Source organism: Physcomitrium patens, chromosome 25 (genome assembly GCF_059467195.1).
Source record: "Physcomitrium patens ecotype Gransden chromosome 25, ASM5946719v1, whole genome shotgun sequence".
Classification (NCBI taxonomy): domain Eukaryota; kingdom Viridiplantae; phylum Streptophyta; class Bryopsida; order Funariales; family Funariaceae; genus Physcomitrium; species Physcomitrium patens.
The window spans coordinates 14007705-14035000 of NC_143434.1; the positions used below are offsets into that span (position 1 = coordinate 14007705).

The window sequence follows — 27296 nt, forward strand, 5'->3', positions numbered from 1 at the left end:
CAGATTATCCAATATTGGATCTCGTCGTTCAAGAAAAGATGAAAACCATGACAATGCTGAACCTGAAAGAAGTGTACCAATGAATCTAACTTGTGACCCTGGAGTTGGATAGCTCTGGGGTTGAAGTTCAATCACTAGTTGGACCTGATTGATGAATCCTCGAAACTTGGATCTGGTACCATCAAACTTCTCGGGCAAGGCAACTCTCAGTTCTCTAACACTCGAAGGGTGTTCCATTCTGGGAGAAGGGACATGGTTTGGTGCAGATGTTGAAGCAGCCCCAATCATCTCTATATCTTCACTTCCTACCATTCTTGTTGCTCCTTGTGGTGGTAAATTGAGTTGATGCATCGCAAGCATTAACTCCCTCAATTGTTCTTGCATCTGTGCCATTGCACTCTTCATTTCAACAAGCTCTGCCATAGTAGCACTTAGAAAAGAGAAGATGTCTAATAACGCTCAAAACAAATAGAAGAGAGGAATTGATAACAAAGAAAATACTAAGAACAATATCAGTTTAAAAGAGGGTAATCCGCAACTTCTAATGCGCTTATGTCTTATCAAGAAAAAGGGGTAATCCACTCTTAATCAAGAAAAGACAAAACTCTGATATTGTAAGTGTACTCTTGTCAATCTGTCAAGGACAAGAACTCGATGAAAGCTAAAGAGTAAGTGAGACTTTTCTCAAAAAAGAAATAGGACAAAATAGAAATATGTATATTAAGAAAGAAACTGGAATGGCTATTGCCAAAATACAAGAAAACTAGAGACCCTTGAAACTAGACTAGAAGCAAGAAAGGAGTTGACAAGAGTGAAGAGGGCTTCACTCTTGCCTCTATATATACTATCTAACTAGAAGCCACGTGGCGATGTTCTATAAGACCTCCAATATATGTTGACTTTCTAGGCCACATGCCTTTGCTTGCAAGGCAAGTTTTCTATGGATGGACCACGTAGTTAGCTTGTTCTTTAAGCTTCTAACATGCGTGGCACATGGCTAACTTGTTGACCAAGTTTCTAACCTAAAAGTCAACTATAGACTCCTATAAAGTCAAAGCAGCGTCTATGAAGCTTCTAAGAAGCTTCTCTAGAAGATATTACACAATTAACCTACTTTTACATACTTTTATCTATTCATATAGGTAATTATATGTATGTCCGTGACAATTAGTAGATTGTTGAAGATCTTAGAAATCCTAACTGCCTCTCAAAGTCCAATTTTTGAGACTTCAACCTACTTAAAATTCAATAACCTTCAATTCAATTGTTTGATCAAGCTCAAACTTATAGCATGCACCTCAAAAAACTATTTTCATAAGTTCTTAAAATTTAAAGTGTAGATTTACCACCAAACTTATAAAATTTTCTAAAATATAATATTTTTTTTATTACATAAATTTCAAAGTCATTGAAAACAACTATGACTTTGCAAAGCTCTTACAAAGTCATTACATACTCAAATCAATAAAAATCAATGCTCAAAATAATCTTATAAAGTTTTCTCTCAAATCTTGCTCTCTAATCTTTCAAAGAACCTGAGAACTTTAAAGTTTGTCTTTACAAGTCAAACATGTAAGTGAGGCTACAACTTAAAAAATATCATCCAAATATCATCCAAATATTATCTGAATGATATTTGGATGTAGGTGGGGCTATAACTTGAAAAAAATTCCTGATGAAGATCCAATTGTAATTGACAAAGCCCAAAAAGTATTATATATTTTTTATTGTTCTTAGAATCTTCCAATCTATGATAGTCTGGACCTTCTTTGGATCCATCATTAGCCCTTTGTTAGAAATAGTATATCCTAAAAGTCTATTTTAGTAATATGGAATACACACTTATCTAACTTAGCATATAATTTTACATCTATAAGTTTTTGTAACACATGACTAACATGAATTTCATGTTTTTTTATATTTTTAGTGTAAATTAAAATATCATCTAGATAATAGATAATAAAATGATGAAGAAATTCATAAAACACATCATTTATTAGATGTTGAAAGGCAGCTAATATATTTATGAATCCAAAAGGCATGACATTATATTCAAAATTCCTATACCTAGTTCAAAATGTAATTTTGTATTTATCTCTTTTTTTTAATATGTACCTAATTATATGCTCATAGATCTATTTTTGTATACATCTTTATTTTATTAAGTTAATTAAAATTTCTTAAAATTAAAGATAGAAGTTACCTATTATTGATGGTAATCTTGTTGAATCTTTGATAGTCTACCCACATGTATAGAGATCCATCTTTTTTCTTTACAAATAAGATAGGAACTATGGTTGGAGATTTAGAATGGATTATAAAATTTTTAGCCAAATTTTTACCAATATACTCATTCAGTGTAGCCAACTTGTTTTGTAATAGGCTATAGATTGGTCTAAATGATAGTTGAGCTCATTCATGAAGATCAATAGAACAATCATAAGAACAATGTTTTAGAAGAATATCTACATTTTTCTTTTCAAAAACATCCTGAAAATCTTGATATTGGCTAGGAGTACTATTTGACATCTTTTCACCATTAAAAATGTACATAATTTATTTAGCAAAAGATAATCTTTTTTTTGCAGTATGCATAAAAGCTCTAACACCTATCAGTAAAGATTCAGATGTACTAGACTTATGTATTTTTATTTGACTAATGGGATTTTGAATTAAACTGTTAGAAAAATTAAGATTATAAAAAAATCAATTTATTTAAGGATTATACTTTTCTAATAAAGATAATCCTAAAATTATCAAATTAGATGAAAATATTATTATATTAAATATTATTATGCTATTATAATCTTTAATTGCTACATCTTAAGGAACAATCTCATACATAATATCTCCAAAAGATAGTAAAAAATCTAAGATAGCTAAAGGTTTAGTTTTTTTGACAAAATCTTTGTTTATAAATTAAGTTGAGGCTCGTGAATCTAATAAAGTTAAGACTTTATGAATTATTGGTCTTAAACAAACTTCTATTGTAAAATAAGGTGACGGATGTGAGAAGAGAATAGGACCTTCACTAGGAATTATGCAAGATTTCAGCTGCTTAATTCTTATTGTAGTTGGAAAAACTTATTTTTTGACACATCGTCTTCTTTGGCAACCATACTTTTTATTTTGTAGTTGTGTTATTTCTTTGAACAATATTGAGTAGTATATTTAGCTTCTCCACAATATAAGCATAAGTCTTCTTGATATCATCAAGTCTTTTTCTGCTCCGTGACGGATTTAAAATGTATTGTATTAATTTATATTGGTTTTGGCTTTGATGAATAAGTTTTTGAAAAATTAGAAGCTATCGATATTATTTAACTTATTCCTCCCTAGTCAAATCTTTATTTTTGATATCTTTCAAATAATTAATTATTCCTTGCAATGGCTTAAGTAATAAATTGTTCTAAAGATTTTGCTTTAGATATTGTCAATAATAAATCTTTGACATTATCTTTCAATACATATCAAAATTGATTGATAAGAGCTTTTTCATTTTAGTCTACATTAAAAGTAATGTTTTGGAATTCAATAGCATATATGGTGGCTGTCCGTGATCCTTGTTGTAAAGATAAGAGCTTGGTCTTTGCTACTCTTTTTCAATCACTTTCTTTAAATGTGGTCGTAGGCACTTCTAGGAATGAATTCAAATCATAAGGGAATTGTGAATCCATGTCTATTAAAGGTACAAACTAAGAAAGAATACTTCTTGATAGAAGTGCGCCTATGAATCCAACTTGAATAAATCCATCAAAATATTAGAAGGGATGCAATCTTAGATAGAGCTTGACTTGTTGCAAAAATCCTTGAAATTTTGATCTTATTCCATCAAACTTCTCAGGCATACTAATCCTTGTCTCCATCATATTTATAGAAACAAAACTCTTTGGATTTGATTGTAAAGTTGATCTACTTGCTTCCTTCAATTGCACAATTTTTTGCCAAAGACTATAAACTTCTTCTATAGGCATAAGAATAGTACTTCCATAATTCACATTAGAAATATATGAGATTTCTATGCTTAGAATTTTGACAAGGTCATAAAGATTTGTAATAATTATAAAACTATTTTCATTTTTTCTATAAATAGCATCTATAATCTTTTCTTTTATAAAAAATTCAAACAAATTTAAAAAATTAAATTAAAAGATAGTAATCTACATCTTCTAATATCAAATAAAAATTTCTATAAAAAAAGAATAATTTATTCTATTGTAAGAAAAAATCAATGTTAAAAAAAAGATTTTTTTTAAAGGTGGATAGTCTTCACCTTCAAAATATAACAATAGAAATAAAATAATCCACTCTTTTCTAAAATAAGATAAAAATAATAAGTTAGTTCTATTGTTAAATTATCAAGGACATGAACCTTGAAAAAAAAATCCTTAATATACTCTAAAGGCACTGAAGAGAACTAGAAAGTCATTCAAAGATAATATAATATTAAATTAGAATAGCTTTTGCTAAAAATAAAAAGACTAAAAAATCTTAAAATAAGACTAAAAACTAAAAAGGCATTGATAAGAGTAAAGAAGGCTTCACTCTTGCTTCCATATATACTCTTAACTAAGAGCTATATAGCAATATCTTATAAGACCTTTAAAACTTGTTGACTTTATAAGACACATATTTTAACTTGTAAGTCAAGTTTTCTATATGTACACCACATAATTAGCTTGTTTTTTAAGCTACCAATATGTGATTAACTTGTTGATCAAGTTTCTACCCTATCAATTAACTATAGCTCATATAAAGTCAAAGCAGCATCTATGAAGCTTCTAGAAAGCTTTCTTAGAAGATATTATGAAATTTATCCATTTTTATTTATTTTTACATATTTCTATCTAATCATATAGGTATTTATTAATATATATATATATATATATATATATATAGTACTTTAATAGAAAAAGATTCATAACTCTTTTTTAATTTAAATTCATTCTTAGAATTATTTATGGCCACATTTAGAAAAAATGATTGAAAAAGTATAGTAGAGACTAAGTTCTTATTTTTACAACAAGAATCATGGTCAACCACTATATATGCTAGTGAATTCCAAAACTTCACTTATAATGTGGATTAAAATAACAAAGTCTTTAACAATCAATTTTGATATAGATTGAAGGACAATATCAAAGTTCTATTATTAATAATGTCAAAAAGAGAATCTTTAAAAAAAATTATTACTCAAGCCATTGCATGCAATATTTTATTATTTGAAAAGCGTCAAGAATAAAGATTTTATTGAAGAAAAATAAGTCGAAATGATGGCAAATCCCAAGTTTTCAAAAACTTATTCATCAAGGATATATCTAATGTAAATTGATATAATATGTTTTAAACCTCTCATTAAGCAAGAAAAGATTCAACATCATTATAAGGATTTATACTTACATTGTTAAAAAGCTTAGTACATTGCTGAATATTATCCAAAGAAGCAATGTAAATACAAAATGAAGAATATGGTTGCCAAATAAGACAATGTGTCAAAAAACAAGTTTCTCTAGCTATAATAGAAACCATGCAGTTAGAATCATATGCAACACCTAATAAAATTCATATTCTCTCTTCAAATATTTTACCTTATTTTGTAATAGATGTATATTTAAAACCTAAAAATCATAAAATCTTTACATTATTAGATTCAAAAGCGTTATTTTATTTTATAAACAAAGACTTTGTCAAAAATATATATATATATATATATATATATATATATATATATATATACAAACTTAATTCATTCATATAGAAGTCATAGATGGTTGTTTTTTGTCTTTTGGAGATATCACCTATGAGACTATTTCTTTACACATAGCAATTAAATATCATAATAATATAGTAATATTTAATATAATAAGATTTTTTTTTCAATCTAGTTATTTTTGGATTATTGTAATTAAAGAAATATAATCTTCACATAGATTAGATTTCTTGTAACTTCTATATTTCTTATAGTTTAATTCAAAATTTTATTAGTCAAGTAGAATTATATGAGTCTAGTACATCCAAATCCTTATTCATAGGTGTGAGAGCTTTCATACATATAGCAAAAGTAGGATCATCTTTTATTATATATGTTATGCCTATTTTTGATAGTAAAAAGACATCAAGTTGTATATCTAATCAATATTAAGATTTTCAAGATAATTTTTAAAAGAAAAATATAGATATCTTTCTAGAACATCAATTTTTTGATTATTTAATTGATTTATAAAAAGGTGCTTAACCACCATTTGGACCAATCTATAGCTTATTGCAAAATGAATTGACTACTCTAAAGGAGAATATTTATGAAAACTTGAATAAAAACTTCATATGTCATTCAAAATTTCCAACAAGAATTCTTATCTTATTTATAAAGAAAAAAGATGGATTTTTATAGATGAGAATAGACTATTAAAGACTTAACAAGATCACCATCAAGAATAGATATTTCCTATCTCTGATTTTAGGATTTCTTTACTAATATAATTAAACAAAGATCTATATAAAAATAGATCTTCAAAGGATATACAACTTAGTCTATATTAAAAAAAAAGATGAATAGAAGAATATTTTTTAAATTAGATATAGATATTTTGAATATAATATCATGCCTTTGGGTTTCACAAATATATCAACTACTTTCCAATATCTTATGAATAATAATTTTTGTAAATTTTAAAATAATTTTATTGTCTATTATTTAGATAATATTTTAATTTATTTTAAAAACACAAAAAAATATGAATTTTATGTTTGTCGTGTATTATAAAAACTTAGAGGTACATGATTATATGCCAAGATAGAAAAGTGTATATTTTACATTATTCATGTTGACTTCTTAGAGTACATCATTTCTAACAAAGAACTAATGATGGATCCAAAGAAAGTCTAAACTATTATGGATTGGAAGATTTCAAAAATAGTAAAAGATATGTAATACTTTTTGGACTTTGTCAATTACTATCAGATCTTCAACAAGAACTTTTTTTTAATTGTAGTCCTACTTACTTATTTGACTTGTAAAAATAAACTTTAATAGAATAAAGAAATAAAAGTATTTTTTGATATTTTGAAGAAGGATTTTATTTTTGCACCAATATTTTATTGCATCAACTTTTTTAAGGCTTTTTTTATGGAAACAAATGCATTAGACTTTGCTTTAAGTATAATATTGTTACATATTGAAGTAGAAAACAAACTCCATCCAATAGCTTTTCATTGTAAGAAATTTTTAGAAACAAAGATTAAGTACAAAATTGATAATAAAAAACTTCTTGTAATTGTAGATTCTTTTTAAGAATGGCATCATTATCTAAAAATCACTTCTAATCTAATCACCGTATATATAAATCACAAGAATTTTAAGTATTTTGTATCAATGTGGGTATTGAATCATTGCTAGACTTGTTGAAGCATGTTATTATCAAAATTTATTTTTAAGATTACATACAAACCTAAAAAATAATAAGATTTACCAGATGCACTTTTTAAACATTCTTATCTTCCACCAAAAGAAAGAGATGCAACTTTTTATCAACAAAGAATAGTCAGCTTGAAACTTGAGAAATTTCATTTCAAGCAATAAATCAACATTGATTAGTGATTCAACCTTTGTCAAGAAAATTCAATTAATTATATCCTTTAATCTTTTTATTCATAATATTTAAAATATTTCTTCTAAGTCTTATGATATTTCCAAATTTAATTTCAAGAACAACCTATTCTATTTCAAAGGTCATTTATATGTTCTAGAAGAAAAAACATGTTTATGTATTCTTCAAGTACATCATGACTTTTTAGAAGCATAACATTTTAGATACAATAAGACTTTAGATCTTATATTTAGAGATTTTTGCTAGCAAAAAATATGAACAGCTATGAAAGACTTTATATAGTTATGTGATATTTTTTTAAGATCAAAAACTCCTTATTATCAACTCTATAGACTTTTTTAATCATTACCTATATCAAAACAATCATGGTCTTTTATTTCTATAGATTTTATTACAAATCTTCTAAATTCAAGTTTATATGTCTTTATATTTGAATTTATAGATTATTTTACTAAAATAATATATTTTATACTATATATAAAATCTATTTCAGATGAAAAAATAGTTAAGTTTTTCTTTGATAACTTCTATTACTATTATGGATTGCTAAAAGATATTATATCAAATAAAAAGACATAATTTATATCAAGTTTTTGAAGAACCTTTTTTAAAATATTAAAGGTGGATATAAAATTAACTTTGATCTTTTATTCTTAAATTAATGGATAAATAAAATAGATAATTCAAATTCTAGAATAGTATTTGAGGCATATCATCAATTATCATCAAAATCATTGAACAACTCTTTTGCCATTGGTAGAGTTTGTATACAATAATTTAATATATTTTTTCACTTAAAAAATATCTTTTTTACTAATTATGGTTATTATTCATGACTTGATACTTTTGACTTTTCAAATATTGATAATCTTATGACAAAAGATTTAACAAATCATTTGTCAAAGCCACATGTAACAATAAAGTCGTAGTTAAAAAAAGCTCAAGAACAACAAAAGATCAATATAGATGCTTATTGCAAGGAACCACCACAATTCAATGTGGATGACAAAGTATATCCATTTTTTTGCAATATGAAGATTACTTGTTCTTGTAATAAGTTGGACTATTATAGGCTTCAATCTTTTTCTATTTATAAAAAAATCAATTGTATTGCTTATTGATTATATCTACCATAATCTATGAATATCCATCATATATTTTATGTATTTTTTTTGAACCATATAAGATAATGAATATCTTAGAAAGAAGATAAATGTCGCTTCTCTTTATAGAAGTGGATAATAATCAAAGGTTTAAGATGGAAGAAATTTTAGATTCAATGAACCACCAAAAATAGGTTGAAATATCTTATTCTTTGATGCAAATATGATATTAGTGAATATACATGGAAACCAACAAAAAAACATTAAAAATGCAACAAAGAAGGTTGATGCTTTCCATCAATAATATCCATCAAAATCAAGATAAATAGTAAATCTTTAGTATAAAAAAAATATGATATAGAAAAGATAGTATTCTACTTTTTGTCTTTGTATATAGCTTTTATATATTTGTGGTATAAAAGAGATAGAAAATCAAGAACTAGCATATTCAACTTAAAAGGTATTATTTGCTAACTTATTGAAGAAGAATTTGTGATTATTAAAATCTTTAAGATGACATAATCAAAATAAAGAACTTTAAGAATAATATTTTTTTTTTCAAATACATGGCAAGTTACAATATATTTAATATCACAACTTTAAAAGAGACTCCCAATATTTGATGATTTTATTAGAGGTAGGAATGACTTTTGATGATAATTCAAATATTTTATTTGAATGAACTTATGAAGGCATTGTTATAATACATAAAGTCTTGCTTGAAAATATTCCAGGTACCTAGTTATGGAAGGTAGAATAGAAATTACAACAAAAAATTCCTAATTCTAATAGAACACTAACAATGCTAAATAAACTTTAATCAAATTCAGAGAAACCTCAAAAGAATTCCAAAGAAACAATAAAAAAATCTTAAAAAAATATTAGAATGATTACAAACATATCTCAAATACATTTCAATTCAATCTTAATTTAATCTTAGTTGAAATCTTATTGGACTTCATTCAAAATTTAGACCAAAAACTAGCTAAATCTTAAATCCTAACAAACTCAAATAAAACTCTAAATCCTAAATCAAATCCTGATCAAATCCTAACTAAACCTTAATCCCTAAACCAAATCCTAATCAAATCCTAGTTGTAAATAAAACCCTATCAAATCCTAAATCAAACCCTAACCAAACCCTAACCAAACCCTAACACTAAATCAAATCTTAACCAAATCCTAACCCTAAATCAAATCCTAACCAAATCCTAGTAATTTCTACAACAAAATTAAACCTCAATTATTAATGAATGAACCGTTGATCTTAAGTCAAATTTTGCAAAATTCTTAGAAATTAAGTTGAAAACAAGCACAAAAATTTTGAAAGGGATCGAAATTACTAAATAGATAATAACCTCAAAAATGTTCTCGAGAATTGGTCGGCTTCCTTCTTCAACCTTAATGCCAATCTCCTAGAGCCAATATCTCTTCTTTCTACCATTCAATTGATCTCAAAATTCTCATACACATAGAAAAACAAGTCTAATATCCTCTTATATAAATTTCACTCTAATTCAACTAGTAAATTGCAAGAAATCTTAAAAATCCTCACTAGACCTAAAATTCTACTTTCTGAGACCTTGACTAATTTAAATCTCAATAACCCTCAATTCAACCATTAGATCGAGCTAAGAATCACAACACATATTAAGCACAATTATAATCATTAACCCAAAAAATTTTCATTTGTAGATCTATTACAAAACTCTTGAAATCACCCAAAATGTAAACCCTATTTTATTTCACAAAATCCAAGTCATCAAAAACAAACCTTGACTTTGCAAAGTTCTTACAAAGTCAATATAGATCCAAATCACTCAAAATTAATGCTGATTGAAACCTTATTAAGTGTGTTCTGTAATCTCTTTCTTTGATTTTCAAAAGAATCTTTGAGTTGCTATAAGTACTCGATTTTGTGCCTCATAGTTTGATTTCGACCTAAGTTGATAACTAGTCCTCCTCGGATATCAATATCTAGTTTTTCTAGGTAAGTTTTGCTAGAATTTACTCTTAACTTCTTCTTAAAGATGTCTATATCATTTATTTTTCCAATCTATCTTATTTTGCCTTATTTTTGGCCCTACAAAGTAAATAGAAGCTATATTTTCTAAAAGAGTAGCATTACTACTAAAAATTTTATTACCTTCCTATCTTTTATCCATATTTTTCTATTTTTTCTTTTAACTTGGATCTTCTATAATAAATTCCATATTATTATCTCTCACCATATAATCATATTACAACACGGCAGCATTAATAATGAACAAATAATAGGGTGGTTTTTGCCTCCTTACATGAAACACTTTTGATGATTAAGAGGACCTATGAACCATCTTCAAAGAGAATAAAGACATAATTATGTGGCAAATACAATTTGCATCATCTTGAATTTTTCTAATATATGATGACTGCTCTTTATAAAATTCATCCTTAGAAGAAAGTATAATGTCACGGGCATGTATATTTACTTCAATAATTATTTATATGATTAAATAGAAGTAAATAAAAATAGATTAATTTCATAATATCTTTTAGAAAAGCTTCTTAAAAGCTTCATAGATGTTCTTTTGACTTTATACATATTTATAGATAATTGATAGATTAGAAATTTATTCAACATGAAAGTCATGTATCACACATGTTGGTAGCTTGTAGAATAAGCTAATTATATGGCGCACATATAGAAAATTTGCCTTGTAATTTAATACATGTATCTAGCAAAGTCAATACATGTTAGAGATCCTATAAAATATAGCGACGTAACTCTCAGTTTGATAGTATATATAGAGGCAAGAGTAAAGACTTCTTCACTCTTGTCAATGTCTTTCTAATCTTTAGTCTTTTTTCAAGAATTTCTATTCTTCTTTTTTTTGGCAATAGCCATTTTAGTTTAATATATCACCAACTTTAAGTGACGTTCTAATTTTTTTGAGTGACAGAAGAATATATTGAATTTTATTTTTTTGAAATTCATGTCCTTAATATTTTCATAAAAAATAAGTTCTTGATAAAATAGAGAAGAATGGGATGGTAGAAACCACTATACTTAATAGAAGAAAATGGATAGGAGGTAAAAATGATGGTATAATTGATAATAAAAAAGAATGTGATATAAAGAATATACTCTTAAAAGCAATAATAATTGAAGCCAATCTACTTGATATATAAACAACTTCAATTTAGATGGAATGGATAAAAGAAGAACCAAGATTGGAAGAAATTGGAGATAGAAAAATGTTGCAATCCTAGAAAAATCACAACCACATGAACTAGCGACAATTTTTTTGGAATTCAAAGCCAAACATTTAAAATATGATTTGAATAAAGGGTATAATTTTTGGTCCATTTCTACAGAACTATATCATATTAGAGGGCACAATAATGAAGATATGCAAAGAATGTACTAACAAAAAAACATTGAAATCAAAAGTGATAGCATACTTTAGTTATCTACACCATATATGAGAGAATTTAAGAGAAGAAATTATAATTTATTAGATTATTTGACTCATTTTTTCAATGAATGGTTATAAGAATAAGTACTCATGATTGAAACATCAAAAAATAATGAGTTGAATTCACTATCAAGTAAGTCAATACTAAGACATAACAAATGTTTGTTGCCCTTAAGACATTAGTAGTTCTTCTAACTTATAAAATAGTGATAAAATAGATAACCACCTCTAAGAATATTGGAAGTGACTAATAGAGATCAAGATGTTTTTACTCTTTACATGAATATTATTGTTTTAATTCAAAACTTGTAAAAGATGAATGATCTTAATAAGCATAAGGTATTTCAAAATTATTTCTACAAATACTTATTAAGAATGGATATTATACATATATAAGAGCATAAGTTTAGAATAGCAAAATTATGACAACTTAGAAATTTACTATGAAAAGATATAATTTTTTTTATTAAGATGTCAACATGGTATATAACTACACAATAGATGACAAAATTATAGGAAATAAAGGGACTAAGATGTAGGTCTATCCATGCTTAGTACATCTTATTAAATCATCAAACTACTCCCAATCAAAAAGGGCCTATTAGATCCAACTCAAAGAAGCAAATGATTTTGCTATATCAATTTTGAATGTCTAAGCTTTTCACTCTACTTGAAAGAAGAAGAAATTATGATAAAAATTGCTATGTATATTATTCATGGACTTTAAATGGATAATGACAAACAATTAAAACTTTGTAAAACAAAAATATTACAAATCAAACTCGCACATATTGATCATCTAAGGAGAGGAAAAATACATATTCAATAGATTGAAATTTTCATTGCAAGTGAGTAACAAGTTCTTAAGAATGCATAAGTTGTGTTTTAGTTGGAAAAGCAAAAAAAATGATTGATGTAAAATAATGGTTCAATTAGATTATATATATTTATTTAACAATCTTAGGGCTAGTACATTAATTTTCGATTATATAATCATAGGTGATGTTATACACTCAAACCACCTAACAATGCTCTATCACATAAGAATGCAATTGAAAGAGAAAAAAAGGCCAAGATATGTAATAAACTTCTAATACCTCAACAACAAGGAGGTTCAAAGATAAATTCAAAGAATTTGGAGCATTATCTAGCACTTCTTTTCTTTTAGCAAGTTAAGAAGCTAAGTACAATTCTATAAAATATTTTGTATCAATAAAGCTACAAAAATAAAACATAAAAAAGACCAATTGAGACATCATTTAGCCAAAGCTATCTCAGAGCTATAAAAAATCTTGAAAAAATTACGCAACGAGATCAGTTAGCTAACTTAGTTGATTTTTTTTGGCATTTTGAAAAAAAAATGTAATTAGGTAAGAGTTGCATGAAAGGTTGAAATAGCAACAAGTAGCTAATAAATATTCAAAATATTTTTTTGGATCCATAGAAAAAGAAACGAGGCATTCCAAATAAACAAGCTGAAAAATAGTATCGAGAAGCTACAATGTCAATCAAAGGTGATGGCATCTATATGCCATTAATTTTATAATTCATTATATAAGGCATGCCTTACATCCAATATGATACATGGTGCAATTCAGCAAGCTTTAATTGAAACTAATAATCAATTAATTCTAAAAAAAAAAAATAATAATAATAATAATAATAATTTAAGTGACTATCTTTTTTTCACAAAAATTTTAGAAATCTTAAAAGAAATGAGAGAAGATAAGTTTCTTAGGCTAGATGGTATCATTTTTGATTTTCATACAATTTTTTAGAATATTATGGCACTAGATTTTTTATATATGGTCTAAAAAAGCATTTACATTAAAAAAATTCTACTAGATGTTATACAAGGACTAATTTTCTTATTACATAATGGTAGATTAAGATAAGAGCTTACAAATTGGAGGACTATTATACTTCTCAATATTGGATATAAAATATATGCAAAAATTATACAAATGAGACTTCAACCAATTTTAATGAATATTATTGGTATGGATCAATCTATCTTTTTATCTAATTATTTTATCTTAGATAATTTACTTTTGATACATGAAACCATGGCATGGGCTAAAAAATCAAAGTAACTACTTATCTTTTTAAAACTAGACTTTTTTAAAGCAAATGACATAATTGATTGGAAATTTCTTTTTCTTGCAATAGAAAAACTTGGACTACCAAGGAATTTTCATTATATGGTCAAATTATTATTTAACAATGCAAAGGCAATTGTGAAGTTCAATAGGACATTCACTAAGCCTTTTAGGATTAAAAAACAGGTGATGCAAGGATATCCAATTGCTCCTTATTTATTCCTTATAGCAACAAAAGTCTTTAATACAATGATAGTAAATGAAGCTAAGTTTAAATTAATAAAAGATATCTAATTATTTATAGGCTAAAAACAACAAATCATAGTTTAATATGTTGACAATACTTTTTTTAATTCTAAGAAGTAAAGAATGTAATAGGAGAAAAATTATTTATGCACTTAAAATATTTTGTATAGAATCAAAATCTATCATAAATTAGACTAAATTTAGTAGTCATTGAAAAAGTAAATTTTTACTTAAAAGATGAAGTTAAATTAATGAGCTAGGTATCACATGGATAGATAGAAATGATGTAAGCAAATTATTGGAAGCACCATTTGGACTATCTTTAACTTTAAAGAACTTTCATTCTTTCTTACAAGAAAAAATAAATAAAAAACTTAGCCATTAGTATTCTACAATAATAAATACAACATGAAGAGGAGTAATTTTAATAATGTATCATTGTCAATCATATTCTATTTCATTCTTTATCAGGAAGAATAAAAAAAAATACTAAATATTAAGGCTTTGCTTAGGAATTATCTTGTAAGAAGAAATATATATTGAACTCAAATTAAAGTATTATAATTATTATGTTATCAACTATTTCATAAAAGAAAGATTAATCTCATTAATATGATAGATGCAGTCACAAGATTATTAGGAAAATAGATTGAGAAAGCTATGGAACTATTGAAATCTAACTTACATTTGATGTTAGAAAAATTATCTTAGTAAGTTCCAACCATATGCCAAAGAGAAATAGCAACCTAATCTTAAATTTTTCACTCTTAAGAAGCATCAAAGCACAAAAGGTTCAAAAGCATAGAATAAGATTAGATTGGCTTGGAAAGATCTTCTTTCTAAAGTGATGTATTTTCCTCCTATATGTCAAGAAGAATGAGTGAACTATAATATAAGGCACAATCCAGTATTGAACAATATTTCAAAGAAAAGAATAATAGTATTTCATAAATAAGAGCTTAAAAAAATCAAGGATATATTGAGAAAAAATAAATTTTTTACTTTTGATGAAGGAAAAAATTGGTTTGGAATCTATCAAGAAGAAGAAGGGATATAGAAAAATCTGATTAATAGGATAGTTCAATAAAGGACTCAAATACTCTTTTGGTTAATCCAAAGACTGAAGGAAGGAGAGAAAGTAAGTTTCTTTATACATAAAGCCTCTCCAACCACCTTAATAGTATGGCAAATTATAAGGAATTACCAACCAACCATAATGGAATAAAAATTTTGAATCTCTACATATACATGTATTTATAGATCAAGGAAAAACAAGCTTACACTACTTGAAGTGAAATAAGACTAGAAGGTAACTTTGCATCATAAGGCTAGAGAAAGAAGAGATGGATACATATATTTCGATGGTTGTTTCAAGAGGTCAAAATTACTCCAATTCTAAAACAACAAAAAAAATAATTAATCTTCTTCTTTTAAGAAGAAACAAACAAATTGATATGGAATCTTGGATGATATAAGTAGCCAGGCTATATATCATTTATACAATACACCACTTTCTTGGATTGTATTCTTTTTAAGAAGAGACATGTACTACCTGACGTTATTAAACAAAAGTAGGGTGGGATTTTACCACAAATTTTTAAGCCAAGATAGGCAAATATTTTGAAAACAAAGAAAGAAGATATAGAACAATATTATCTTGTATGTATGAATGGTTTAGAAGAGACAATGTTGCATCGTCTTTGGGAGTGTAATTTTGCATCTAGAACATGAAGGTGGAGGATCCACCTTCTCCAACTTCTTATTCTAATGACAATGCCTATAATGATCTTTGAATGAAGAGACAATATTAATAAAAATACAAGCATGTTGGGCCTTAATATCAATGAACGAAAAGGAAAAGGTATTAATATAAGAAATAATACACATGGGATATGGCACCTTCAATTTTTACCATTGTGGATACATTGTATTATTGCATATTGGATTTTTAGATGCTTTAAAAAGGTAAGTCAAATATGATTATTACTACGTGGAATCGTGATATGGATCATCTAGATCAAATGAAATGATGCAACATTTAATGGAGTCTTTTGGACAAGTGAGCAAGTTTGTCATCAAATTTGGCTACAATTGATAGATTATGGAAGGAATGGTTGGAACAAGATGTAAGAAAATATGAAAAATAGACTACTCCTTAAAGCCAAACTTGTTCAGTAGTTTTGTCAATTATGGTGCATGAATCAAGTATTGGCTAGTTGGACAATAAACAAGCTACTATAGAAGGTATCATAGTAAAGAAGGTGGAAGTAAATAATTGTTTATTTTTATTTTTATTATAAACTAACATCTTAGCCAGACTTAGCCAAAGGCATGTAACTTACTACTCTATAATAGAAAAAGTCCTCTATTTGTGTCAAAAAATAAAATAAAATAAAATTCTATGTAATAAAATATTCAAAAAGTAAAATAAATAAAGATCCAAAAGTAGTTAACACACATATGTCAGCATATTTTCAAACTAGTTATCCTTGTCTATGGTTGCTAATGCTTATTGATAATGGAAATTATTAAAACTTGGAGATTCTTTTAGAAAGTTTGATTAAAAATAAATTCTCAAAATTGATTTGTAATAGTGATTAAAGAAATATTAAGACTCACACTCTATTCTTCTTTTTGGGGAAATCATAATAATAATCATCGCTCAAATTTAGGAAGGTACATGTTATATAGAATTCTTAATTCACTATGCTATCTCTCTTTACCAATACTACTATAAGTTAAATGAACATGGACAACTACTACAAGCTATTTGGATTTTAGTGCTATTACTAATTAACCGTGGGACTAACAAAACTCTCTCCCACTCTTTCATACACATACATGTTTAGTCATATTTGTGTATATATATATATATATATATATCTCTTATTTATCCTATTTTGTAGGCAATCTATGGTCCAATCATCATCAATGTCAATAACTAGGTCATAACTACTACCATGACTCAGAGCAATTCGATATTGAGTGAGTACCACAAAAAGTGGAAAAAAATCAAATCAAATCAAATCGAAAATCAAAACAAGGAGGAATGGCAATGTCTCAATGATTTTGACAACAGAGACCTCGTCCTGTTTCTGACTGATATGGTAAATATCAACTATGAGCAAACTTGGAAACCACATAAATGACTTCGGAGGCAAAAAAAAAAAACCACCACCACCACTAGGAGCTAAACCAGTGAGGAGAGGACCAGAAAAGCAACGTGGATATGGGGGGCAAATTTTCAAATGGAAGATACAGGGAGAATCATGTCAGGCAGGCATGAATTAATGGCAATGTCAATGCAGAGTGATCAACTCCCTGTTGTCTAGAAGAGGCAAATACACTGGTGCTCACGCTCAGCGCAGATCAAGCAACAACACCCTTGAACAACAACAACAAAAACATCAAGCTAAAAGCAGACCTTTAGACTTGGTGTGTGATGACGATGATGAGGATGCAGTGAGGACGGAATTCAAAAATATGGGATGTTGCTGCTACTGTTCCTTGGAGGTTGCTCCGCAGGTTTGAAGTTTTGAAGGTGGGTGGTGGCAGTGGGGGAGCGTTGCGAGGTGCGGTGGAGTGTGTGGGTTTTTGGATGCAGAGAGGGAGAGAGGGAGAGAGCAGCAGCAGCGAGCAAAGCCCAAAACCTTCGTCTAGCTTTGGGCAGAAGGAAGTGAAGAAACGTTGCCGCTTTCATTCCGCTTTTGATCTGTTTGCCCCCCACTTCTGCCTCCGCTTCGTCCGGGGGTTCAACGCCTCTGGTGCTTCAATCTCGCTCAGTTCTCCACATCACCTCATGCCCAGCGTCCGAACCTGATCCCCTGCCTGGACTCTGCATTGAGTTTGCTGTTTTGTCTCGTCTGCTCTCGTCTTACGGGATCTGATTCTGTCGCCTTTTCCCCATCTTTTGAATCTATCAGCTGTGGGTGGCAGCTGATAACGGCTGTTTTTGCCGTTTTCACACTGTCGTGGTTGCAGCCCAGGTTGTGTGTGTGAGGGAGCTGTTCCTGTAGAGGTTTTGTTGCTAGAGCTTCCGCCATTTTCCGTCATTTTGTTGGCGGGTCTGAATCTGGTACTGCGTCGAGGTTTTTGGTGTTTGTGGAGTGGCGGTGGTGACTGTTTGATTGGGTGGAGCTTTGTGTGCGAGATCTGTTTCTCATCATCACCAAGGACTTTCCCCTGTTCTTTCGCAGCCATTTGGTGGAAGGTGTTGGTGTTGTGGTCATGGGTTGGCGATGATGTACACCATCGCGAGTTGATGGATTTTTGAAGGTCAGAAAGAATTTGCGAAGGAACCCGCACGGAGAATTTCATTGGGAGGGTTTGAAGCACGGTGGCATTGTAGATCCGCAGCAGAAGGTAGCGCAGTGATGGTCTGTAGAAACAGTGAATTTCGTAGGGAGTGCGAATGTAGCAGCCACAATTGTTGTGTTTGAATTGGCGTGTTCACAGGAGCAAGAAAAGAAGCGTCGGTTGATTTCTTCCGCAAGTGAAGCCCTGTTTGGAGAAATTTTTGGATCGAAGAGTTTTTCACTGCTTCAGGTTTGGGCATTGTTGCTTTGCAATGTGCACCTGAATACATTAATCCAGATGCGTGTCCGAGCACAATATCTTCAAACGAAAGCTCTTAGGGAATACTTTCCTTATGATGCGGATCTTATTAGTAACTCACTCTGTTTTTGTTGCAAAGTCTGATGATGTAGAGCGATTATTTACTGCGAAGGTTTGAAATGTTTCAAGAAAAAATGCGTGGTTTCAGTACTACTCTGTCCATGCTGAGGGCATTCCGCATTTTGCGTTTAACGGCTAGTATGCACTGATTACTGTGTCTGTGAGGCCGAGGTTGTTCCATAGCGCTAGGGTACGGGATGAACACATCCAAAAACAACGCGATGTTAAAGATATGAACTATCAAACGAAGCCCTCGCTTCTTAGTTTGTGGAATTTTGGTCTAGAAAATGTTGTCTAACGGTTTCAATTTTATCATGTTTGCAAATCTGTCGTACTTGTCTTCAAACTGCAGCGTATATGTAGGAAGGGAACGGAGATATGTGAAAATTGTGGATGTGGTAGTGTTTCTCTCACTTGCGAAGACACGCTTGTTTGCACTTCAACTGATCCCTTTTTAGATATTGCAGCGGGGGAGTTCAAGGTTTGGAACTTCCTCACTTATGATTCGAAGTTGTACAACCGTGAAAGACATACACATTTGGAGGAAAAATGTGGTGGATCGTGCTACAGGTGAAGTGTCTATCTCAAAAATCTACTCTCCATTGTCATTTATCTCCACATCCACTGCTTGGTATCGGCCCAGATTCAAATTCAAAGTTACAAGCACGCGTTTTTCCTAGCTAACAAGTACAGCATCAAATGTTGCAAATATGAGAGAATTTGATGATGGCCAGGCTGGTCATGTGGTCAGGTGCGGACATGTTTTTACTCATTCCGTGATTCCCGTCAAGCAGGTCTCAAGAAGTTGCTGACGTGATTGGTAGCAAGTTGAGTCAAGTATTAGGATCTCTCTTTGGAGCTGCCTCGTAAGCTCATTCAAGATGGGGATATGTTTCCCGAAAGCTGCGCATTCAAAATATAAAGATGAACCGTTGAATCCCAAACCTTCAGCTGTTGTACCGACGTCATCCTCTCCTATTTATTGCGAATCAACCCCCGAGCCTTCCACTGCTCCTAGTATTCCCACTGATGAGCAGTCATACTCAGAAGCTGAAAGTAATCTTCCAAGGGTGCAGTTGATAGGAGACATGTTGTGTCCTTTTACACTGCGTGTGCAAATTGCGCTGCAATTTAAGGTTAGACACCTCCGTCCTAACTTTTTTAAGAAGTTCTTACTTTAAATTAATACTCTTAGTTGTAACAATTTTTTTAAAACTTATTTCGTGAGTCCTTTATAACTTGGTGATTTTCTGTGCCTTACATTTCAAAGGGCGTCGTCGTGGATCCAACCTGGCTGACTCCTGCAGACTTAACCAACCCCAAGTTAGTAAATGCTAGTCCCACTGGTAAGTATCCTGTTTTACACTATGAGCTCCACAAACTCAGTGGCTCAACAGATGCCATGCTGGATTACATTGAGGAAACCTTCGAAGTCCCTACTTTGATACCTAAGCCTGTGGAGGCGGAAGTGATGCAGTGGGTAGCATTTATTCGGGATGAACTGACCCCTATCGTGGGGCAGCTTTTGTACGATGGGAGTCCTCTTGTGCAGCAAGAATTAGAACCAAAGCTAGAGTCTTGCTTTATGAAATTAGATAGCGCTATATGGGAGCATGGAAAGCAGGGCCGATTCTTTTTTGGTAACCAGTTCACCTTTGTAGATGTCTATCTTATCCCAATCCTTCTTCTAGTCGACGTAGCCAAATTTTTCCGCGGTATTGAAATCTCGACCTTGCACTCTCATCTGCTGGCTTACAGTCGAGCCATGCATTCGTTTCCCAACTATTCTCCTGTCCGAATGAATACCGAACTACTAAAAGGAGCTGTGGCAAAGACTCTGGTGGAGAGGGCACCATCACCCCTCATTGTGATGACTGTATTACAGCACAAGAGCATTTTGTCGCACTTGGAGAGACTTGTAGCCCTGGCTGATGGTCTGCCTGTAGACAAGCTTGCGAATGAGGATTCTGGGAGACGCGGAGTGGCAGGGAAGCAGATGCAGCTGCTTTGGAAGATGTATGGACGTTTATTGGACCTCATGCAAGAGCATGCCCAGATGGAGGAGAGGGTCATTTTCCCTGCAATAGAATCCACTGAAGAAGGTGCGAATTCTGAAGTCCTCTGGATTACTCTCCTCGCTAGAGTTGGAGTTTCTTCGTGTAATATTGGTGCCGTCCTGGCAGTGTAGCCTTTCTTTTTTGTCTTGAAGCTTCTTCAGGACATTGTGCTTAAAAGGCTGAATTTGAGTTGAGGATTTTGAACTCCCAGGTATGAGCGAATGCGCGCTTGCAGATCATGCTCGGGACCTCCCCGTGATGAATGGTATCCGTGAAGATATAAAGGGAGTGATGGCTTTGGAGCAAGGTTGCTCTGATCACTTGGAAGGCCTGCAAGCTGTGGTAAAGCGGCTGCACGCTCTCCAAGTAAGCATCTCTTCACATGAATATAATCAGTTCCCCCGCTAACTCCTAAGTCTCTTGCAGTGTCGTCCTGCCCTTACCAGAAGCCACAATTTTCCATGATTTCTCTCTTGCGTGTTTCATGCCCAATCACTGATATATCTTATCAGTAGATTTGTTCGAGTCCTATCTGACGTGAGTTTGGTTTTACCTTTAACTTGGCCTCTTCAGGAAAACAGCGTGGAACACTATCATGAAGAAGAGAGGGATCTCTTGCCCCAGCTAAATGCAGCTGGACTGGGCAACAAGAAGCAGGAGGAGCTAGTCTCTCAAAGTATTGCAGTGATGGAAGAGACTCACGGGAGATTACTGCCTTTCTTTCTGCAAGGGTTGGAGCCCCATGAGATCAGCCAATACATTGGGCTCCTCCATAGCTCATGTGATGGAGGCAAGAGTCGAGTGTTCACAAGAATATCCTTCTGTTTGAAGAACGCTGACGATGAGTTCAAGGAAGTGTGCATGGCAGCACAAGGAATAATTAGCGAGCTTGCTACCCCCTCCATCGACAAGGCTGCCGGTTCATACTGCCTCCTCCAGGAATGAGCCTCATACCACTTGCCTTTGTACTATGTAAAGTTGGGTTTTTCAAGATTTTGATGGATATCAACCGATTGTACGATCTGAAAAATACGGGCTCCTCCTACCTCGGCACAGTTTTGATTTTCAGCTGGGTGGTAGTCGATGCTTTTAGACTGATATTCCTTTTTCCCTCCCCCTCCTCTCTTCCCCTTTCTTCCCAAAATTGGGTGTTGTGTCTTTACTACTCCACTATTTTTCTGTGGAGTATTCTGTGAGGGATTTTGATTGAAAACCTCTTCGTCACCTCTAGTGTACTAATAGATCCAGGTAAAGGTATTCTTGAACACTTCATCAGTAAATTATTAGTTGGCTCTCAAAGCGTCATCTATATCAGTATATAGTGTACTTGCCCAGTTGCTCGGCTCATTGTTGGTAAAAGAATCTTGTGATGTCTGATAAATGGCATTCGGTGTTGGTGAGATGCTGAGTTCACGCTTTCATTCGTTTGTTGAGGTGTTCCTTGCCTTCAATTTAGGTTCTGTAGATACTTAGATTCTACCTGCAGGTTGTTGTAAGGCTTTCTTTTTGGCTTGGAAGGACAGTCTGCATCCAGTTGCAAGCATGTGAATCTGTGCTTAGGTGGAGGCTCTGCACTTCTTCACCTCACTGGCAACTGTTACTCTTCATGATCCTCACTCCTAGGGTTTCAGATGGTAGATCTTAGTTGCTTATCGAGAAACATCAGTAAAGTACTGTAATTAGCTCCTTCACCCTCCCTTATCCAGGAACATCAAATGCAAGACGACATTTACAATTGTCATCGCACATGTAATGTGTAGCATTGTCTGCATCTAATACCCATCACAGATAAAAAAAAATAAATCAAAAACAAAAATATGTATATAATAAATCAAAAAAATAAAAATAAAATGAGGGAGAAATAGCTGGTATGAAATGACGGGAAAATTAATGTCAAAATTAGGGAGAAATTGATCTAAACATCGTAATAGTAGAAGTGTTCTAAGAAGAGAATGAAGTGGACATTCTCACGTCAGGAGAAAACCGCTAGAACCTTATCCAGCTTAACATTCGGTGTTGGCAAACAAAACTTCGGCAAGGTTGGATTTGTTACTTATCATGGGACCAGGGATGCGTCATTGAGACAAGGTGGAAGGGCCATGCTGCAATCGTGTTTGAAAGAGATGTTTGCAATTAATAGGTGGGAGGCCCCTGGGCAGTGCAAGGGATTGTCCTTCCTCACTAATTGTTTTTGTCTGGCTTGTGCACTCATTTACCCAGACAAACATCTTCGCTTTGCATTTGTACCAAAGGAATGCACTAGATCCTGCAGGAACCCATTTTCCCCCAACCGCATTTCTCGATTCCAGAGCACAAGCATTTATTGAGTTCCGAGCGTATATTATCTGTTTGGTTGAACTAGGCCATCCATGGGACCTGGTCTGCAAGCTGAATCTGCACCTACAACTTCCTCACCTAATCAGAGCTCAAACCCATGTGTGAGAAAACGGCAACTTTCCATTAAGGGTGATAAAAATGTCTTTGCAACAGCATCGTCAATTCAATCGCAAGAGAACTAGACAACTTTATGATAGGAGTGATCACTTTGGTGTGCCTGATCTTGTGTGAAGCGTCAAAATTTGATGATGGGTGACTCTAACGTAGAATGCACAAAGTCTGCCCCGCTTATCATTACTCAAGACGGTTATGCCTCAACTCTTGCACGACAAAACTCTTGCCTAATACCCAATATTGAGGGACCCATACAGAATCAATATCATGGTGCAGGTGATGCTGTGCCAGAATCTCATCATTCAACGAGAATTTCTTTGAAAATGTGCCACGTGACTTGCATTTGCCAATAAAGGTTTTCAATCTGCAGCAGGCAGACAAGCTTCAGAAATGAGCACCATGGATTGATGGGAGTGTGCTCATTCGATTGCGAAATTTCATGGAGCGCAATGAACACTGGAGAAGCTGCAGCAACTTTCCAATTTCCAATTACTGTGCCTCTTTTTCATGATCGTGCTATTATCGGCTTTGCTGAAGATGTGTGCCATTGGAATTAGCTTGTTTGGACCTGTTCCCGCCTCGATTATTAAAGAGACAGAGCCTCGACCTTGTTGATCAGTTGATGGAAGCTGCAGGTTTTCATTCTTTTTGTGTAGTCGTCCTGTACTATGCAGCTCATATATGTTTGGACATTACCATCCTCTTCGTCCCACACCGGGCTTAATGGCAGAAATAGATCACTGTTACGGATTAAAATTTAGCACCAATTCACAACATAATGTGGTAATTGGTGATCTAAGGGGTTTCTTTGTTTATTGTTTGCATGAATGCGTGACTACAGAACGCGATTATAACAACACATGAGGAGGAAGTAGAAGAGAAACTGAGGTTGTGAAAAATGGGGCGTAGAGAATTTTAATGCTGTTAAGGGGGAAGTGAACAATGGACTCAGCATTTCATGAATAACAATTGTTTCTTGTAAGACGACAATGGCTTCAGAACCCTTACGATTTTTAAGAAGTGTACTTACGAGTCTTCTCTTTCTTCAGTCGATATGTAGAAATACTGCTCGTTGAGCATTGCAGTCATTCTTTGTACTGCTGTAAGTGCTTCAATCCTGATGTTGCGAATCTCAAGCTGAAGCAGATCTCTTAATATTGCGTGTCTTTGTTTAAACTAGTTTCGACTTCGCACCTCCTCTAAAGTTTTTTTCCTTGTCTGCAACATGGTTCAGCAAATTTACTGCTAGCGGCGCCAAAAGCATGTACGAGCCACAGTATGGTTTTGTCTGTGACATTTTCCATGAATAAATACACATGGATAGAGTTTAGAAGCGAAGACGAGGTGGTCATGGGGGTGTCAGGGTTGATGGCCTTACCCATCTATTGTTGAAGATCTTCCCAAATTTCTATCGAGGATTGCTATCGAGGATTGCTATCGACGTGACATGGGTGTCTCTGCTTGGAATCAGGTCGCTGCGGATATACTTCCGTTTTTCAAACGTTAAGAAAACTAGATACTGAATGTTATAAATACAAGGTAAAAAGGCACATGGTAAAAATCCGATTGATCTTTCTGATATTGGGAACCGTGAAGTCCAGGAGCTCTCTCCTTACCAATACTTGTCTAATGTACTGTGATAATCTTGGGGTGTCATCCTTGTTTCTACATCACTGAGAACATCGAATAGATTTCCCCTACCGAAGAAGTGCTGAGGTATCTCCGATTGCGAAGCAGAGTGTAGTTCCGTGCCGATCTAGGACATCGCATTGTTTTCCCTTTGGCATCATAACTTTCACTGTTCAGAATTTCCTCGGTCTGATTGACAGAATAAGATCTGTTATCGAAATCATTATTCAACCAGAATAAGAAAATTTTAACGTAGCAACTGTCCTATTGCTCTAGGATCATCACCCGAAAAGATTATGAAAATTTGCTGCATCGAGCTTACCCTCCTGTGATGCAAAGCCATGGAAGTTGATGGTTTTAGGAGGGTATCACATCGGAGCTTGGTTAAAAGTCAGAAGCTGCCTTACATCCCTACTCAAGATGGGAATTTGTTGGCCAAAGTTGGCACCCTCAAAACACAAGGATGAACTTGTGAGTTCAAAATCATCTACTGTCGTGCCAACGTCGTCCTCTACAACTGACTATGAATCAAGTACTCATGAAACTATCTCTTGTGAAGCAAACCGCGCAGAGGCCAAGAGAAATATTCCTGGAGTAGAGCTGATTGGAGACCTATTGTGTCCCTTCACTCTGAGGGTGCTGATTGCGTTACAATTCAAGGTGAAGTGCTTCCGTCTTTGTGGCAGCTTATTCTGTCGATTAGCGTAAGCATGAGAGGGCTGTATGGGTTCTGTTGAGTGAGGACATGTGTCCAGTTTTTCAGATGGTTTCTAACCCTTCGTATTTCAACTCTATCTATCTCTGATTTTTGTTATTTTTATTTCTATTTTTGTTGTTCTTCCAAAGACCACAAAGAAAAGGAGGTGTCTGAGGTTGTAGTTGTTTGTGAACTATTTCAGAAAACCTGCACGTTCTTGCAATCATCAATATAATTCATGGTAGCCCAGGAGTTTGAGCTAATCTTAAGAATCGACCCAAATACCTGCATATTGCGTTGACAGATTGTATTGTCTTACAGGGCATCCTTGTGAACCCAACCTGGCTAACACCTGCGGATTTGAAGAACCCGAATCGAATAATCATAGGAAGCCCCAATGGCAAATACCCAGTGTTGCAGTATGGCCTCCACAGACTCATCGGCTCAACTGGCACTATGCTGGATTACATCGAAGAGACGTTCCAAGATCCTCCTTTGATCCCCAGATTTATTCGAGATGAGGTTATGAAATGGGTAGCTTTCATTCGAGATGAATTTACTCCTATTTTGGTTCAGTTGATCTATGATGGAAGTCACTTGGAACAACATAAAATGACGCTAAACCTCGAGTCTGCCTTCGCTGAATTGAACAATGGTAAATGCGAACACGGAAAACATGGCCGATACTTTTTGGGGAACCAGTTTACTCTTGTGGATGTGTATCTTATTCCTTCTCTTCTTTTAGTAGATGTCGCCAAATTCTTCCGTGGTATAACAATTGGGACAGTCCATTCCCATCTACTTAGTTATAGTCAAGCTATGCATTCGTTTTCCAATTATGCTCCAGTGAGGTTGGATCTGGACTCACTTAAAGGAGCTGTAGCCCAAATTCATGGTTGAGAGAGCTTCATCACCCTTGATAGTGATGACCGTGCTGCAACACCGAAGCATTATGTGGCACTTCAAGAAGCTTGTAGTTCTGGCTGACACGCTACCTGAAAATAAACCTACGGTGGAAGTTAGGGAGTTTGGAAGGCGGGGAGCAACGGCAGGAAAACAGATGCAGCTGCTTTGGAAGATGTATGGACGTTTAGTTGTCTTGATGCAAGAGCATGCACAAATGGAAGAAATGGTACTATTTCCCGCAATTGACTCAACAGATGAAGGTATGTTCATAAGTGCACATCTGCAAGAAGAAGACTTGTTCTTCACTAGGTTATTTAACTTACAACTTGTGTTCTTACCCAATCTGCCTGTCCCTCTGGAATTCTCAAA

At 32.6% G+C, this 27296-nt stretch overlaps 1 protein-coding gene and 1 pseudogene across 2 annotated transcripts; both read left to right on the plus strand.

The window, feature by feature from the left end:
* The first annotated feature begins 18916 nt into the window (after positions 1-18916).
* LOC112277517 (uncharacterized) lies at positions 18917-22625 on the plus strand. Of its 2 annotated transcripts, none has more exons than XM_024509960.3 (6): positions 18917-19058; positions 19646-19757; positions 19982-20323; positions 20458-21289; positions 21456-21610; positions 21818-22625. In XM_024509960.3, the coding sequence occupies exons 3-6, from the start codon at positions 20069-20071 to the stop codon at positions 22187-22189; spliced, it is 1614 nt and encodes a 537-aa protein (XP_024365728.1). In that variant the 5' UTR covers positions 18917-19058; positions 19646-19757; positions 19982-20068; the 3' UTR covers positions 22190-22625. The 2 variants fall into 2 exon arrangements, with proteins under 2 accessions (XP_024365728.1, XP_024365729.1); XM_024509961.3 differs by having other exon boundaries at positions 19655-19757.
* A 1439-nt stretch (positions 22626-24064) lies between these two features.
* Positions 24065-27296, plus strand: part of LOC112277285 (uncharacterized) — a 5575-nt pseudogene continuing 2343 nt past the window's right edge.